The sequence below is a fragment of the Mchenga conophoros genome, linkage group LG22 (assembly GCF_057382185.1).
Source record: "Mchenga conophoros isolate Kocher_MC1m ecotype Shallow Benthic linkage group LG22, M_conophoros_male_GT1.1, whole genome shotgun sequence".
In the NCBI taxonomy this organism is placed as follows: Eukaryota; Metazoa; Chordata; class Actinopteri; order Cichliformes; family Cichlidae; genus Mchenga; species Mchenga conophoros.
Window position 1 is genome coordinate 29610772 of NC_140546.1, and position 13859 is coordinate 29624630.

A 13859-nucleotide genomic window follows, 5' to 3' on the forward strand; every position below is an offset into this window, starting at 1 on the left:
TAAATAAAAGCACGTCTGGACCTTCTAAGACTACCTCTACAAGGCTCACAGATGAGGGATTGAGATAGTTTACAATAAATATTTCAGACACATGGGGCTCACAGTGTAATAACATTTATTCAAAAACCCATTATCTGCTTACCCATGCAGAGTCCACACACATTCATTTTGTTTGAATTTCTCCTGTTGAAGAGTCAGCGTTACTTGTTCTGATAAGCACTATTGAATTTTTAAAAAAAGAGAAGTTGAGAGAATTTGGAAGTGGTGGTACGAAACTGCTCAATAATGCAGCAGCTTATCCTTACGATCTGTTTTTCTGTTTTTCTCCCTCTCCTCCCCTTCCTGTCTCTCTACTTATCGGTTCCTCTTTATGTCTCTTAAAAAGAGAAAGAAAACCAGGAGAAATCCTCCTTATTTGTGTAGTAGTAGAGCAGCCGCTTACATCAGTGTTTAGTCTCCACCGTTCTCCTCATCCAGTCTATTCCTTTTCATCATCATCTTCTTTTTTACTTACTTTACTTTTTTTTTTTTTTTTTTTTACTTTTTCTTTTTTTCCTGTTTTTTCTTCTTTCTGCCCTCCAATGAATTCACTATTGGGGAAACACTGGTATTTAATGATTAGTGGATGTAAACAATATCAACAGATAAAACAGTGCAGTGTTGCTTATTATTTCTCTTTTGAACTAATAAAACAGTTAACTCAGGCCATGTTCTGTATCAAGTTACATGTGAAGCAGACTTAAAAGGGAACCATCACATAGTTCACATGACCACAGTTTGTACCAATGCTGATATAGTAAATATGAAAATTGTATTTCAGAACCAGTATGGGGGAAAAAAAGCTAAAACTAGTTAGATTTGTGTTATTAATGCCCAAGTAGTCACCTTCATATGGCTGTGTAATTAATTAATTCAACTAAAGGTAGCGCTTCGTATTTGTCAGGTATAGTATATAGTTCCTTCCTGGCATCACTGTTAAATTCAGAATAAAACAAGACTTTTGTTTAGCTGGTAAATTGCTGTATGGTAAAGCTTTTGATTTTGTGGTTGTAGAATTCAACTAGTGCACCACTGCTGCATCTCTCTGCATGACTGTCTGTTATCTAAGTGTTGTTTTCTAATAAATGCATGACATTTTGTAAAAGAATCATCTCACCTGCTCCCAACAAGTGGGTGGCTTTGAGTATGGTTAATCCAGAATTGTGTGTTGCTGGATTGCTAGTGACATCAACTCATGAATGTGTCCTAGAGATGACTCGCAATGATCCACAGGTGCAGACAAAGAAGAATAAATACAGCTTTACAAAGATAAACCTGCTCATTACTCCATGCAGTTGTGATTCTTTCTCCTGTCTCTGTCCTTCACTGTTACTGTCCAGTGAGGCATGTTTTGTCACCTAGCTAGCTAACTGGCTCCCTCATCAGTGTTGGGTAATGTTTCCATCACGGCTAATAAGATAGCTGCCACCGTCTGCTGTTCACCTTTTACTGTCCTCCTTTGACTCCCTGCTTGCCTTTTTCACTGCTCACACTTTCACCAGCATGTCACCACCTGATATGTACAGTAATATTAGTGTTATAACAGCAGACCAGCAGATTACGCTAACGAGTTACATTCTGCTGTGACCTCTGCATCTCATTTACCACTCTACTCTTGTTCAAGAACTTTAACTCGTCTGTCTCTGTGTCTCTTTTTCTGAGTTATGCTGTTCTCAATGCAAATGCTTAGCTTCCAGAACAAATGCACAGCATTTTAAATATGCTTATATCAAGTAAGGAACACAATGTGAATAAAGTGAAAAGTAAAATTAAATAAGTTTATGTCAAAATAAAATAGTGGCTTGCACATTAGGCAAATGTGCAAAAGGTCATATCTCCTTATGCATAGCCATACGCTTTAGTGACCTTTTATGAATTAGGGAGAAGCTTTTTTTGTCTCCTTCTTCTTCAAAATAAGATTAGGGGACAAAATCTGGCCGCCAACAAACTGATTTAACCTTTAGGCTTCTTATGAGCAAAGAGAATGTGAGAAATTTCACAATTTGTTTAAAACTGAGTGTTGCTGAGTGTAGTCTAGTCAGGCTTGTTTCTTGTCAGCTCTGGCTGAAAAATGGAATATTTTACTAAATCATATCAAGATCAAATACCTTGAAGTAAGCCAAATGAACGAGTACATGCTGTGCTTGACAACATCATCTGTCTACGATGTGAAAGCGTAAAACTTAATCACCCTAAATTAGTGGTTATCAAAACCTTCTCCTGGCAGGAGCTCCCTTAAGAAAATGAAAGCTGGACCCTCCCAAGACGATCACCCACCCGTCTTTTTTTTTCTTCAAATCAGTCTTTAATGAAAAAACGACCAGGTTCAATAAGTGTTTGGGGATTTTCCAAACATAAATTACATTCACTCAACTTTATACTTTGTCCTGATTCTCCTCTCCCCATACACCTCAACCCCCCATGGCCGGCCCCACTGCAGTGGTTCTGTGCCTAAAATAACACGACATGATTTCCATCTCCTTTTGTTTCTCGTTCGGTAGCCGAGCGATTGTTAATCTGTTTCAGGTGCTTTGGCGTTAATGAAATTAACAGCAGGTGCACTAGTGGGGGAACAATGAGACAACCCACGTGAAGGCCCCTGATGTCCCCCCCCACCCCCATCTTTTCTTCGCTAGTTTTGTGTTTTTCTGCGGTCAGTGTCACTACTGGTAGCATGAGGCGATACCTGGACCCCACAGACCGGTATCTGCTCCTTCGTGCAAGCAGGAACAGGATGAGCACTGCCAGGATCATATCAATAGAGGGATACACAGATCTCAACAGGCTGGGCAACAGCGCCCCACGTGTTATTGGGAATCGGGATGAAGTCCTTGGACCCATTGTAAGATCCTCCGGTGGTGCAGTGGGTCCTTAGTTCCTCCTGGTGGAACCAAGGACCACCAGGCCTCATGTGGTAAGAGTATGCAGGTAGTTCCTGGAAGAACTGACTGGAACCACGGTTGCCTGACCTAAATCCAATAGAATAGATCTGGAAAGAATTCCAAAAGGACACTATCTGAGGATTATCCTGACATTGTCAGGCACGTGGGGGTCATACAAACTACTGAGTACCATTTAGAGTTGCTGGACTTCTCATGGACTAGCCTGCTGCATCATTTTTTCACTTTGGGTGTCTGGGAATTCTGTAGGTCGATCATTTTAGTTTCTTTCCTGACACAGTCCATATCTGTGTTTCCAGCATGACTTTTTCCCCCCTCTGCTGAGATCTGATGTCTTTTCTCTCTGTGTGTGTGTGTGTGTGTGTGTGTGTGTGTGTGTGTGTGTGTGTGTGTGTGTTTTTGTTTTGTTTTTTTGTTTTTTAATTTCTGGGAGCAGTGTCTATATATAATATTTACTTTTTACTGATATAAAATACGCTTTTATTGACATTGTAAACCCTTTTTCAATTGGTTATCTGGTTGTCAGATAACCAATCTCCATATTCTCAGTAAGCCTCCCAACATACCCACCACCATGCCTGCAGTTTATATTTTTTATAGTCTAAGTTAAATGCCAGTTTGAGTTTTCTCTATTCTACCGATCACATCTTATTTGACCTTTTACTCATAATGTTTATGACACAATTCAGTAGCATTTTGTTCTTTTGGGCCTCTTCAGAGTGAGTTGACAGATCTCTTAAAGAATGTGATGAATAGGCAGGATGTGTGAAATGCTCAGTGATCCATACTTTACAGGAACCTGTTAAAATCCTATTCACTTAGCACTGTGTTGACCTGGAAAAATGCTTTGCTGTTGAGGAGGAAAATTTTATGGACGTGCATTCTGTTAATCATGCATAGTTCAGGCTACATCACATCAGTGAAAACGGTCGTTGGAAACATGCATGAGCAAAGTAATTGTGACAATGTGCCTTTGAAAACTTCAAACTGGCTTTGGTGCGTCAAGCTAGCTGTAAGACAGGGATAAAACTGCAGTAGGATGGAGTCAGTCTATCAATTTTAGTTTAACTGGATCAAGTTGGCCCTTACATGCAGTCTGTTTGTGATAATACCACAATTGCCTGTGATAAATCTCAATTCTGTTGTGGTATGAACCAGGGGCAGACTTGCCAGCGGTGGCGTGCACAGAAACCACACATCAGGCTGAGAATGGGCCCCATCTAAGTGGGGAAAATTCATCATTTAGAAATTATAAACAGATGCAGCTTGTTCACTTCATTAATGACCAGCATAAACAGCATAAATTTGTGGCTCAAAAATAAGGGAACAAGTAATGTACTAAAAAAAATAGAATAGTTCAGGTTTTACGCATGTGTTGCTCTCTTAAAACAATGTGATAGCAAATGAGACGATACTGAAGATGGATAAATATGTGTTAATAAGTCTTCTGTTAGAAATTGTTGGGGACTGAGTGTGTGTGGAGCGCAGGATTTTAGCAGATTTTACTACAAACTGTTCCTCTGCATAAATCTGAATTCTGAGTGTAACAGCTGCCACGTACGATGTGTAAAAGAACACGAAATATTATTTAGCGTCAGGTCACGAGGCACCCGAGTGACAAACCTCTCACATTCTCTTGTATGACTGAGGCCTCACTGAGAATATGGAGATCAGCCTCCACTGCTGGCAGATATCACAACTTTCTGGTAAACAGTAGGGCTGTGAAAAAGTTTTGACATCAGCCCTCACTGGGTATCATGTCGAAATTTTAATGTGAAAATTATTTTGGAGTGAATGAAAAATGTCAAGGAGAGGTGAAGTAAAACTCGGAGAGATAAAATCTATTTCCATGTGGAGATACTGTTAAAAAATTAAAATACGAGTATATCTCTAAAACTGAGAACATCGTGAAAAAGTTAAGTTTCATATTTGTTTTCAGCCTTTTTGTTGTCATTTTGATGATTATGATTTGTATCTTATGAAAATCTAAAATCCATTGTCTCAAAATTTTAGAATATTTGCTAGGACCAATCAAAAAAGGGTTTAAACCCCCTTGGTTGGGCCTCTTTCACCACGAGTTACTGCAACAAGCAGCAGGACATGGAGGCAGTCTGTTTATGGCACAGCTGAGGTGTTATTGCAATCCCAGTTGCTTTAATAGTGGGCTTAATTTCAATACAGTTGTATTTATATAGTGCCACACGACAGAAGTTGCTTCAAGTGCTTTATATTGTAAGTCCCTACAATATTAGAGAGAAAACCCCAACAATCAGACGACCCGCTCTGCCTCCGGCAGAGCCAGGTTCATGGTGAGGCAGCCATGACAGGACAGAAGACACGTGGAAAAGTTCATTGTGCACATAAGAAATAGTGTCTAAAATCTTTTCTCTATGCCAAATGCCAATCGCAACACTGAGTGCATGGACGAGTCAGAGGGTGATGGGAGGAAGACAAGACAAAAGGCAAAGATTCAGTTTGTCCTACCAGATTGTTCCTTTCCCATCAACGCCTTTTTTAATGTGGTCTATGCTGTACTCTGTGAACATCCAGCCTTTTCAGCGTCTTACCCTCCTTGAGGAGAGGAGGCAAGCTGTGATGACTGTCATCTGGACAGCTTTCAAATCAACAGCCTTTCTTTTGATTGTGGCTGCATGTGCTTAATTAGCACCAAGTACAAAAAAACGACCTTTTTCATGATATTCTAATTCTTCTTTAGTGTGTTTTCTGTTGACTGTTTTTTTTGGCAAAGGATTGTTTGGGCTTTGATTTTAATTCTTTATGGACATTGTCCAAATGCTGACAAGACATTTAGTGTATAACAAATATTCATTGTGTGTTTAATAATCTCAGTGGTTAAATGTGGACATAAACATGGAGTCAGCTGTCCCTTATTGCTGGCTGCTGTAGCTAAAAATACCCCTTCAGTCGCCATTACATTTAGTGTGCAGGGAGTATGTCACGTTTTTGTGTCAGACTAGGTCTGCAAAATCAGCACGTATTGATTGCAATTTGCAGAACTGACTGAGGTGTGGGCCCAGCTCTCACGATCTTTGCGTTTTTGGTTCTCGCAGTGTTATTTTTACCACCCTGCTATCTTGCCTCAACAATGTCCCCAATCACATCAAAATGACGAACACTTTGATTGAATAGTTTTTTTAAAAAGTCGACCCATTATACTTTTTCTCATTTTTTGACACGTAAAACTTCAAATAACAAAGTCAGATACAAAGTAATCCCTGTGGGTTAAAAGGTCAGGCTTCAGACTGAGCTTTTTCTAACCACTCTGTCTCAGACTCTCCTTCCCCCCCCCCCCCCAATTTGTCTTTCTGTGTGATGTCAGTCGGGGGATTTTCTTTATGACTTTCACGGCTCTGGGAGGGAGATCACCTCGTGTGTTGTTCAAACCTTTTTGTGAGGGGAAACTAATCAGAGGAAAGTTGTCTTTAAGGGAAGTAGCAGCACCGAGGCCCATAAATAAAGATTATTTTGAAGTGAGAGTCATGCAAAGCTACTCTAGTGCAGTCCGAGGATAAAAATATACAGTTGCAAAGTAGGATGTGTCCACAGAAAATGGTACGCATTAACTATATATTATATACTGTCGTTTAACTATATTTGTTTGCTTTACAAAGCCAGCATGACCTAGCTTTGAACTGAGGTTCATGCAAAGCCAAATATTTTAAAGCATTTCCAGCAGAGTCCAAGAACACAAGAAAAACAGAGCATAAAACAACAGTTGGGAGAATTACTCTTCTGCAACAGGGTCCTCTTCAAATGAGTAGAATACTGACCTCGTGGTTCATTTGTTAGTGTTGTGGGGTTCTCGGGAATAGGCAGTGACAGTCATTAACTCACTGTACTCTGTTCTTTGGCACAGCACCAGGTGCACTGAAAATGATCTGCTGTTTTTGCAGGTGTCATCACATATGCATGGAAATCTGTTGGTAGTAGGATGAAACGAATCCCTGCCACCTTCAAAACTTTAGGGTGTTGCTCCACAACTAAAGCAAGCAATCTATAGTTGTGAGTTATATTAAATGTATGTAAGGCAGCAGTACTCCTGTTTCATTAGTGAATGATTTGCTTTGTACACCACGAACAAAGAAGCAGGTTGGATGTGCGTTCACTTTGAAACGCTGGGGATAATTTTGCTCCCTCTCTGCTTTCAAAGAGGAATGTAAAAATTCACTGACTGAAATGGAGACAAATAGTTTGAAACCCTATTGGCGGATTTGAATTATTTATTCAGCTTAGATCTCTGTGCCCAGCGTAGTAGCTCAGAATACTTATCAAAATGATTCAGTGTTATGACTCAGTTCCCACTAGTTCAAAAGCATAATCTTTAGCTTTCGTCTACAGGCGTTCGGCAGTTGTTGCGGCGACAGATCTTGAATGAAGTCGTCCAACCGCTGCGCAGAATCATTTCATCCTTTAGTCTTTTAACGCCTACAAAAATGTGTGACTTCACATCGTGTGCGCCTCCATTGCCGTCTGTTCTGTCACTCTACCTGGTGCTTAGCACATGAGCAATGAGGCTTGCGTTCTTAACTCGATGCCTGATTGATCTCCTTCGCTGAACAGGATGGCTGATAAATCAGCACCTCCCCCTTTCTGCCTGTTAATCACATCTGACAACGAAGACAACTAGACAATTAAAGGAACCGGGATAGGCCTTAAAAATATGCTCCTTTAATTGCCACGTCAGTTTATTAGGGACTAGGGAAAGCTCGACTAAAGCCTCCATTAACCGTGAGATTTAAGAGGCAAAGAGCTCGGTGGGAGGAGGGTGAATGTGAGGGATGATGGAACAATGGACTTCACAAAATTTTACAACACTGGTGTCAGTTCTGTTGTTCCTAGTTATAGTTTCTGTGTTCACTGTTTGAACACAGTTTGTTTGTTTACAAAGTAAAATGTCGGCAATGAATTGTAGGTCCTAGCTGTAATTTTTTACAGGTTTGACTCATTTATCATGGTTTATCGTGATCAACCAATAATGTGGTAAATATTGATTTTAAAGCAAATATCTGGCGCTATAATGTAAAGAGTCCAAATAATAGATATAATACCGTAAAGCCGTGAAGTTCTGTCACATTGTTGCTGTACGTCTATAAACTGCTTGTTTATGTAACCATATACTCGCTGCACTGGTCAGTGTGCTTCTGTTTTGCGACAGTCCTTCCTTTTATCTGTCATTATGGAGGGAAAAAAACTAACACCTACTTAGGGGTTAAAATTAACTCTTTGAAAATCCAGCATCATCTCTCCTGACTTGATCTAAATCACAAATTGGCCCTCTTATGATCTGCATGAGAAAAGCAGGCGCGGTATTATGTGGAGATGACCTGCTCCAGCTAGACCTGTGGGCCTGATGAAAGCACCGCCACCTTTGATGTTGTGACAAGGAGTGATGAGTACTTCACACCGTGTCTTCTCTTGATGTCGTGCTTTTGGTCGGCCCATGTATGTTGGCCTGTATTTTTAGAAGGTAATTTAATTTAGAAAATAATGAACTCCTATATGAATAAGCAAACCGTTGTATGCACAGGTTACAGACTGACTGCAGCACACAGATGATGAGCTTTAAGTTTAGCATTTGTGAGTGTGAATTATGTAAACCTGTGCAAAATGGAAAAAAGCAAGACTTTGTTTATGCAGCATATCTCATTCTAGGTGCAGCTTAAACTACCAAACACACGAGCAACAGAACCATATAGATAATGCAAAACTAAGTCAATTCATTTATAAGCACATTTAAAAACAACAAATCTACAAAAAATAAAACAACAGGAGTAATGAAAAATAATACAGATGACAGATGAGGAGAAAATGATGAGAGCAATTGAACAACTGACATACTAAGAGTACCTCCTTCACTTTGAATATAGAATAAAGATACAAAAACCATCAGTAGACCATAAAACAACACAGGAAGGAAATGGTATCGTATTAGATATATAAGCATTATGCAGAAGTAGATAATATATACCAAGTATTGATTTATAAATAGCTGGACATGTATAACTCGGGATTATTAGATAATATTATACTGGAGATAATATAATATAATACGTGTGCCATGATATTTAGATGCAAACTATAATATAAGTTGATTTTTCGATGTTTCTGTGAGGATGGCGTTATAGTAGAGTTTTTCCAGCACCCTCCTGGGACCTCTTCCTAACATTTGCAGCGTTTCTTAAATGCTAAAACTGCTGACGGCAGCATGGTGCAGAATATACAGTCACTTCTTGTTTCTGTGTCCACAGCACCCGCCATTGTCATCTACTGCTCGACATCTTCAACCCAACAGAGCACGAACTCACTGTCAGGGCCAAGAACAATCAGGACCTGGTTCTCCACGCCAGCGAATGTCAGAGGTGAGTGGAAGGTTTGACTTTTACAAACATACAGATATTTTCAGTGAGTCAAAACAAAACAATTTCTCAAGTTTATTTGGCTCTTTTCTTTCACCTGAGGCATTCAGGCAATATTTTAGGTCTTTCAGAGCTGGTTCACTTCACTGTTAGTTACTGCCTAGAGCAAAAATCAAAGTTATGAATTGACGTCCTGCCTTCCAGCTACTTGACTAGAACTCTGCAGGGCGAGTGTTTAAATGTTAATATAGGTGTTTCTTTTTCGTCTTTCTTATAGCTGCGTGTATTTGCTTATGGCCATGATCTGTGGGTATGAACATGTCTTTAATGGATTTGTTCAGCTATTTGTGAGTTGTTATATATAAACACACTGACTTGTAGGTGTAATTGCAAAATATTGTTGTGCTGCGCCTGGACTTCTGATTCTGATATAAACCTGAGAAAGTCTTGGATGTACCATTAAGTCGTCTGTATATTATGATGTATGTAGCTCAGTTACAATCTGCCTCGGTTATGCCAGAAAGTATGAGACGTGTGTAGGTAATAACGTCAATCGATGATTGCTTTGAGTGTTTATTTGTTATTGAACTGCATAGCTTATCCTTAAATATAGGAAAGGTAAAGCAGAACTTGACACGTGCATTTTCCCTCGGAAAGCTCTTTTATTTAATGTAGTGGTGCTGTGTTTTATTTATTTTACAATGGGGGCACACTTTGAGTTTAAGTGGGCTGAACTAGTAACAATTTCCTTTCTTTCAGTGTAAATAGCATTTAAATCCTTATTTTCTCAATATAAGAAAAAGAAATGTAATTTCAACAGCACGTCTTACTTTTAGTACACGATGAAGAAATGTTTCTTTGTTTAATGAAAGAAATCTGGGACTCGATTGCACGAAACATATGTGTGAAACTACAGAAAAGGTGCTTGGGAGCTCATTGCCCAGACTGTCCTATAATTTTACTCTGGACACACTTTTTTTTAAAGACATTTCTATTGTAGAAAGTGAAAAAGCAAACTAAACAGGAAGACTTTTTAGTGGAAGTTTCAGTAGAAGGACAAGCAGTAAAATTAAGAAAAAGTTAAAAGTTCAACATGTTCAACATTAAAATGTTTTTGATCATCTAAAACATACAAGTGTGACAAATATGCAAAAAAGGTTAATCAGAAAGGAGGTGCTTTTTCACAGTAGTCTAATATGACTTTCTAGTTGATGTGAAATTCTGTGTATTTGAAACAAACGGCTACAGAATTGCAATTTTCACCAGTTCAGAAAAATGTTATTTTACCCTATTCAGTCACAAACTTATAGCAGGCTGACTGTGTTATTGCCATTTTATCACCATCTTGACAGATCAAAGCCTCTTTAAGGATGGCAACCGACTACGGGTGGCCACAGACCCGCTCCCTGTCTTTGAAAACAACCATTTCAAAGGCAACAAGCTTGAAGTTCTTGCAATGGTCACAGTAATTATGACCATCCAGTGGTCCCAGCCACTGTTTATATTAAAAGGTTTTTTTTTTGCTGCTGTTGTTTTGTTTCCTTGACAATGTTGAGACACACAGCGAAGAGCTCTGTGGCTCTCTTGGTGTAGAAGAACATCGCTTTGATTCCTTAAGCATAGATAAGTGTTTCTTCCCTCTGTAATATGGTTCGATTAATTTAAAGTGTAACAAAGTACAATATAAATGCACACAAATCTACTAAGTCAGAGAATAATTGTAATTGCCTACTTCCATCCCCACCCATACCACTCAGACATGCCAGCACATGTGCACATAAATCATCAGCGTCTCCTGCAGCTTACCTCGGCCTCACTCGCTTGTGTGTCTGTCTCTCTCAGCTTGTCATTTCACTGGAAAGTGGCAAATTATGATTCCTGTCGGCACTCTCTCTCCAGTGCAATCTTTGGTCATGAGCGGAGGTACACCGTTTGGTGACTCATAGGCCCTTCTCTACAGGGGTGGGATGTTATTTTCTGAGACGAATTAGGGGGTGGAAAGGGATCTTTTCAGACACAGCCAAACAGCTCAGCAATCGGCTCTTCAAATAATCTTTCCTGGTTAGAAATGACTAGTTAAGTTCAACAATTTTGGGCTATTATTGTCTAGAAGGAGATAACTTCAAATTTCTAAAAGGAAAAAGAAAATTGCATTTTTATAATACCAGCAGTGTAGTGGGTTTTCATTGTAACACTGATGGGTACTGTTTTCATAGGGCTGTGTGCAGTCCAGCTAATGATCAAGTTTACCCAAAGATTCAGTTGTTTAAAGAACCACTTTTACCAGCAATAAGTTCAAGTAATTATTTTCTGTGTGATAATCCATCACATCATTGTGGAGGCATTTTAGCCCACACTTCTTTACAACATTGCTTCAGTTCATTGAGGTTCGAGGGTGTTTATCTGCAAGTCCACACAGCATTTTAATCAATTGAGGTTTGGACTTTGACCGGCGCGTTGCAGCAACTTGATCCTTTTCTTTTTCAATCATTCTGTTGTAGATTTGCTGCTGTGCTTAGATCCTTGTTCTGTTGCATGATACCGGAGTTCATGGTCAGCTCAGTCACAGTAAGGTGCCCGTGTCCTAAGGCTGCAAAACAAGCCCAAATCACCACCCCGCTACCACCATCCGTAGTTGGTATGAAGTGTCTGTGCTGATGTGCTGTTTGGTTTTATCCGAAGGGCATTGCAAAAAAGAAAAAAAAAAAAGCTTTCTCCTGGTAAGACTTCCAAACAAGCCGTTGCTGTCATTTATGACCACAGGAGGATCTGTTTCGTTACATTTACGTCTCAATTTAAAGGCTTTCCCAATAGTTATTTTCATCATTCTTTCTTCTTTAAAGACCAATGTTTGAACTTTGTTGGCTCTCCAGGTGCTCCAATTACTATACAGACCCAAAACAATTATTTTACATTTACCTATAGGTGTTGATGTCAACTTGAATAATGCCATATTTTGAATATATGTATTTGATTGAAAATGCAATTTTACCCTTTTCAGTCTCTTGGAAGAGATTTCTGTTCCAAACATCCATGCTGGTTTTCCATTTACCACCCTCTGTGGAACAAAAAATGTAGAACTTACATGTTAGACTGAAATTATTATACTTATAAAAGATGCATGCATCCATACACCAATGATTGATTTGACCCTGGTCCTCTCAGATAGTGTAGTTATCTTTGAAAATAAGCAACTAAAACCTCAGAGCGGCTGTGTGAAGCACCAAATGCATGTGCTCGGTGGTTATTCATAACTACTTGTAACTGAGACAATGTAAAAGAGAAACATGGCACACAAAGAATCCACAACTGAACGCTGACAATTCTCTACAGTTGTTCCATCCTTGCTTTCAAAAAGCCAGTCAACAAGTTAAGGAGAATCCTGACAGGTCCGCTTTGAGTACAGCGAACTATACAACCCAAACTTGGTGGGTGGAAAAGTTTAAACCAGAAATATAACTGTTATTGAATTAAGGTTTGTGATGCTGATTTTCTCGTATCAGTCTTTGTTTTACTGTATTTTCTTCTGCTGTTTAAAGTCAGGCCATCTGTTGCTGCTATGTAATTTCTTTAGTTGCTGAACTTCACTTTCTTCCATCACAGATGCAATCATAAAACCAAAGATATGACCTTAAATGGAAGTCAAATGCTCTGTAAAACACTGCCTCTTTAGAATCTGACAGTGAATCACTGAGGCAAACAAGTATCAAGTAGCAGCAAATGCTAGTATGTAGTGCTTTTCTACTCTGCCTGAGCACTTAAAGCGCTTTATACACCAGCCCCATTTACCCAAGCACTTTTTCATGCTTTCCGTCGAACATTCACGTGTTGATGTATGTATAGACTTGCACGTCTTTTCCTCCTTTGAATGGCATTCCATTTAAAGACAGCTATTGCCTTAGGCCCCACCAATCAGCATATCCGTCCCATAGATATTTCTCTTGAGGCCTGATATTTGAATTCATCAGGGAATCAGTTCAGAAGCAGCCTGCTGATTCTTTCACAGCATGCACTTATTTCCAGGTAGAGAATAGCCTCCCCAGCATCACTCATCCCCCATTCCTTGTTTGCAAATGCCTTTCTCACATACCCGTTCTGTCCCGTTCTATGATGAATGAGGTGTCAGGCACAAGATGTTTTCTGGAGTCTTCATCCAGGACTGCTGAAGCTAATGCTTCAATCTGACGTTTGCAGAAATGACTCTGTCAGTCATCCGTATTTTCCTGCTATGATTTTTAATTGTTTACATTGAGCCTTTTCAAAGCTACGCAAATAAAAAGTCATGAAAACCCCGCCTTGAGTGAAGAGGAGAAATGCAGTTTTTAGACTTTTCTAGACACTGAGCTTTTTCCATATTCATACACATTTCTGCATTTTCAGATACATGACATCCGATAACTTAGTTTCTGTCACAGGAAAACGCAGAGCTTATCGGTGTTGGAGAAGTTCAGTTTGTGACATGTGTAATCTCTTCCTGTGAGGGTGAGAGACTGAGTGCTCCTTTCATCTTCTCACATCATTCACAGACGTGTCTTACAAGGTC

The 13859-nt window shown here is 39.4% G+C and overlaps 1 protein-coding gene across 4 annotated transcripts in view; it reads left to right on the plus strand.

Annotated features, from left to right (window-relative positions):
* Window positions 1-13859, plus strand: part of trappc9 (trafficking protein particle complex subunit 9) — a 230048-nt gene that overhangs the window by 125067 nt on the left and 91122 nt on the right. For all 4 annotated transcript variants that reach the window (XM_085262049.1, XM_085262050.1, XM_085262047.1 and 1 more), the window contains one exon: window positions 9209-9319. In XM_085262049.1, coding sequence (XP_085118175.1) covers window positions 9209-9319 — 111 coding nt within the window. The remainder of the gene's footprint in view (window positions 1-9208; window positions 9320-13859) is intronic.